Below are 5,000 nucleotides of genomic sequence, written 5' to 3' on the forward strand. Positions count from 1 at the left end.
TCCAAGAGATAGTTGGCTTGATTTTTTCAGATGCATTATTTTGTCTACACTTTGATGAGATATAATTGGATCATCTTGTACCACTAACTCATGTTGTAAAATTTATTCTTTCTTGTCATTCGGATTGCATTGGAGGTATTAATTCAACCTAACCGTACATCTTAAGACACGAAAAAGGTTATAACTTTTTTTCTTTTCATGCTCATAGGATAGGTCAAGCTCTTCGAAACAACAATGCTTAATTCATTAACAACAGAAAAGCTTAAACAATTGCCATAGCAGTTTAATCCATTCACAGCTTAGACCATTTAAGAGTACAAAAACCTCACCACTCAAACCAGTAACCTTTATCAAAAAGTCCCTCTCAATTAAAACAACGATACATAAAAACCCCATGACTCGATTATTCCATCTTTTTCATTCCACCTTAAAGAGACCCTCCTCTCCCCCTCCCCCCTTCCCCCCATTTTTTTCCTCACAGGGAAAGAAGGGAAGGAGAAGCAAGCAGATAAGAACGCGCTGTCCGTGCCCCGGTTAAGCGTGTGTGCGGACGGCGGGAAGGTAGACCGTGCGCGCTTATGTCAGACGGAGGTACGTGTGACAGTCCCGCAGACCATCGAGAGACGCCAGACCCAAGTACGGTCATTTTTCATATTCTTTCTTATGTTCATATATCTATATTCTCCTTTTGGTGCACGTGAAACAGACAGACGAAACAGACAGACACGCAGCCAACCGTCCCCCTCGAATCCCTGTTATCCCCATCTCCCTGAGTCCTTTTCCTACACGTCCTTCTATCCTATGGCCCGCACGCACGCAGTGTACACACACACATGATGCAAGTGTTACAGGACTTACTGTTAGTTACATTAGGGACACACCCTTGTCCTTCCTCAGCCGCCATCCTGCCTCGACCTCTCTCCTTTCTGGGTGTACATGCACACGCACGGTTGTGCATTGTTGTTTAGAGAACTCCAAAAGCTGGGGGGGGTTTTTTTGTTCTTTTTAATAAAAAAACGATGGAAATTTTTTTTACTGTGGTTAACCAGAACCCATAGATGGTGATTTTTTATTAACTACAAATACTTTTCCAAATAAATTAAAGGGTTGTTTTTGGTTGGGGTTTTGGGTTTTGTATTTTTTGTGTTGGGTTTTGGGTTGTGGTGGGTTGGGGGGGGGTGTGTGTGTGTGGTGGTTGTTGTGGTTTTTGGTTTTTGGGGTGTGGGTGGGGGGGGGGGGGGGGGGGGGGGGTGGGTGGGGTTGGGGGGGGTGGGTTGTTTTTGGGGGGTTGTTTGGGGGGGGTTTGTTGTTTTTGGTTTTGGGGGTTGGTTGGTGGTTGTTGGTTGTTTATTTGGGTTTTGGGGTAAAAAAAATTTATTTTGTTATATAGTTTTTTTTTTGGGTGTTATTTATTTTTTTTAAAATTACTATATTTTAAAATTATTTTTTTTTTTTTATTTTTTTTTTTTTATTTTTTTATGTTTTTTTATATGTTGGTTTGTATTATTTTTTTTATTTATATTTTATTTTTTTATTTTATTTTATTATTTGTTTTTAATTATTTAAATTAATTTTTAATTTTTAAATTTTTTTTTTTATAATATTTTTTATTTATTTATATTTTTATTTTTAATTTTTTTAAAATATATTTATATATATTTTATATTACATGATATTATATATATATATTTTTTTTTTTTATATATTTAATTTATATATTTTTTTATTTTAATTTTTATTTTTATGTTTACTTTATTACATATTATTTTTTTATTTTTTTTTAATTTTTTTTTTTTAAAATTTTTTTATATATTTTTTTTTTATGTTTTAAAAATTATACACCACCCAACTAAAACACTCCACCACACAACAACCAACCCCCACCACCCACTCCACACCAAACACACAAACCACACCACAATTATATATATTATATTATATATATATATATTTATATATTTAAAATTTTTTATATATATATTATGTAATATTAATACGTATATTAACTCATATATATATATATATTTTTTATATTTATAATTTATATAAGAAATTAATATATTTTTATATATATTATATATATATATGTATATATATATTTTTCATATATATGTATACAATATATTTATATGTAATATTTTTTTATATTTTGAAATTATATTTAATATTATATTATATTATATATTAATATATATATTTATATATTATATATATTTAATTTTTACATACACACACCACACACCCCAACACCACACACCACACCAACATACAATATATATTATATATAATTTTATTAATATAATTTTTACTATTATATTTTATATATATAATATTATATATATTATTATATACATATATTTAATTGTTTGTGTATATTTTCTTTTTATTAGTGTGTGTGTGTGTTTTTTATATACATATATATATATATATTTTATTATATATTTATTTTTATATTTTTAATGTCTGTGTTATGTATGTTTTTAATGGTGTGTTTTATGTGTGAGTTGTATGTGTGGTATTATATAAATATAATTTTATAATTATATATATATATTTTTATGTATGTATGTATGTTATTTTTTATATATATATATATTATAATATAATGTATGTATGTATATATAATAATATATATATTTATATATATTTTTTTGTATAATATGTATTATATATTTATATAAAATATTTATTTTATATATATATATTATATATATTTATATATTTATACACATACACAACACACACACACCACACAAACAACACACAAACCACACACACACACACACATATATATATATAATTTATATTATATATATTATTTTATATATAATATATTTTTTAATATATATAACACTTTACACATACATGCATACAGTTATACACATATATACTTTTAAATATCACAGCCCAAAAACCACAGCACCCCATATTACTCGCGCGACACCCCAGTCCTCCCGCCAAACCCCCGTGTTACCCCCACACTATTCAGTGTGCCCCTCAAACCCTTCATTTTGTAGTTTTGGTTTTCCCCCTCCCTTTTTATTATCCATGGAATTAATTAAGAGAATTTCTTTTTACGATATATTATCCTGCTTGACGAAAAGCCCCAAAGTTAATTCAAAGAAGTGGTGAACAAAGAACAAAATTCGTCTTTTTAAGCAGATTTGAAGAAAAAAAAAAGTCTATTCTGACCGATATGATTTATAAAAAAAAAAAAATATTATATACCCCCCTTTTGAAAAAAAAAAAAAAAATGACATGCAAATAAAAACTATCCCAAAAAACTCCCTCGAACCTTAATAATTTTTTAACAATAAACTGAATTCTAAATCCAAAAATTCCCCCCTAAGGCGCCACCCCCCACCCATGCAAACACACGGCGGAAGAAAAGGAAAGGTTTTTTTTTTTTTTGTTTCCCAAAAAACCAGTTTCTTTAAAAAAGTCCGCCAAGCAGTCTTTATTTTTTTTGTTTTTATTATTATTTATATTTTATTATACTGTTCGTTTTGTTTCATCATTAAACAGCCTTTCATTATAATAATCATATTTATATTATTTTTATATCATAGCTTCATTTTCATTTTCTTATTATTATCATTTCATTTTATTATTATTATTATTATTTTATTCTTTCCCTTTCTCTATCCAAGAGATAGTTGGCTTGATTTTTTCAGATGCATTATTTTGTCTACACTTTGATGAGATATGATTGGATCATCTTTGTACCACTAACACATGTTGTAAAATTGATTCTTTCTTGTCATTCGGATTGCATTGGAGGTATTAATTCAACCTAACCGTACATCTTCAGACACGAAAAAAAGGTTATAATTTTTTTCTTTTTATGCTCATAGGATAGGTCAAGCTCTTCGAAACAACAATGCTTAATTCATTAACAACGGAAATGCTTAAACAATTGCCACAGCAATTTTAATCCATTCACAACTTAGCCCATTTAAGAGTACAAAAACCTCACCACTCAAACCAGCAACCATTATCAAAAAAAAGCTCTTTTTTTAATTTTTTTTTTTTTTCTTTTTCCCTTCATTAAAACAACGATACATAAAAACCCCATGACTCGATTATTCCATCTTTTTCATTCCACCTTAAAGAGACCCTCCTCTCCCCCTCCCCCCTTCCCCCCATTTTTTTCCTCACAGGGAAAGAAGGGAAGGAGAAGCAAGCAGATAAGAACGCGCTGTCCGTGCCCCGGTTAAGCGTGTGTGCGGACGGCGGGAAGGTAGACCGTGCGCGCTTATGTCAGACGGAGGTACGTGTGACAGTCCCGCAGACCATCGAGAGACGCCAGACCCAAGTACGGTCATTTTTCATATTCTTTCTTATGTTCATATATCTATATTCTCCTTTGGGTTTGCACGTGAAAACTGGACAGACGAAAACAGGACAGACACGCAGCCATCGTTCCACCTCGAATCTGTTTTGTCCCCATTACTCCTCTGAGTCACTTTTAATACTACGTCACACGTCTTTCATATGGCCACCACGCACGCAGTGTACACACACACATGATGCAAGTGTTACAGGACTTACTGTTAGTTACATTAGGGACACACCCTTGTCCTTCCTCAGCCGCCATCCTGCCTCGACCTCTCTCCTTTCTGGGTGTACATGCACACGCACTTGGGTTGTGTTCAGATAGCTGGTTGTTTCACGCATCGACTATCGCTCAACAGGCCTCGGGACGAGGGTTTTTATTGTTGCATTTTTACACGTGGAGATATTTATATATCGATAGGTATATAGGAATATATAGGTCTAGATATGGATATATCTAGATATCTCTTACTATAAGATGGTGATTTTTATATATATCTATCAATATATCTCTTTCAATATATCTAATATAAATGTGTGTGTGTGTGTTTTGGTTGGGGTTGTGTGTGTGTTTGTGTGTATTTTGTGTGTTGTGGTTTGGGTGTGTGTGTGGGTAGTGGTGTGTGGGGGTGTGTGTGTGTGGTGTGTGTGTGTGCGTGTGTGTG

General features: G+C 31.7%; 1 protein-coding gene across 6 annotated transcripts in view; it reads left to right on the forward strand.

Moving 5' to 3' along the window:
• The window catches only part of rsh (Rap GTPase activating protein radish), a 96,431-nt gene that overhangs the window by 75,743 nt on the left and 15,688 nt on the right, over positions 1-5,000 (forward strand). For 4 of the 6 annotated variants that reach the window (XM_086555712.1, XM_086555714.1, XM_086555715.1 and 1 more), the window contains one exon: positions 482-873. In XM_086555712.1, the coding sequence (XP_086411838.1) occupies positions 482-837 (356 nt within the window). In that variant the 3' untranslated portion in view covers positions 838-873. Of the gene's footprint in view, positions 1-481; positions 874-5,000 lie in introns of those variants that run through there. The other 2 variants (XM_086555717.1, XM_086555716.1) reach the window with 1 other exon arrangement.

Source organism: Penaeus japonicus, unplaced genomic scaffold (assembly GCF_977035675.1).
Source record: "Penaeus japonicus unplaced genomic scaffold, GWHDUDI00000001_assembly GWHDUDI00000031, whole genome shotgun sequence".
Taxonomy (NCBI): Eukaryota; Metazoa; Arthropoda; class Malacostraca; order Decapoda; family Penaeidae; genus Penaeus; species Penaeus japonicus.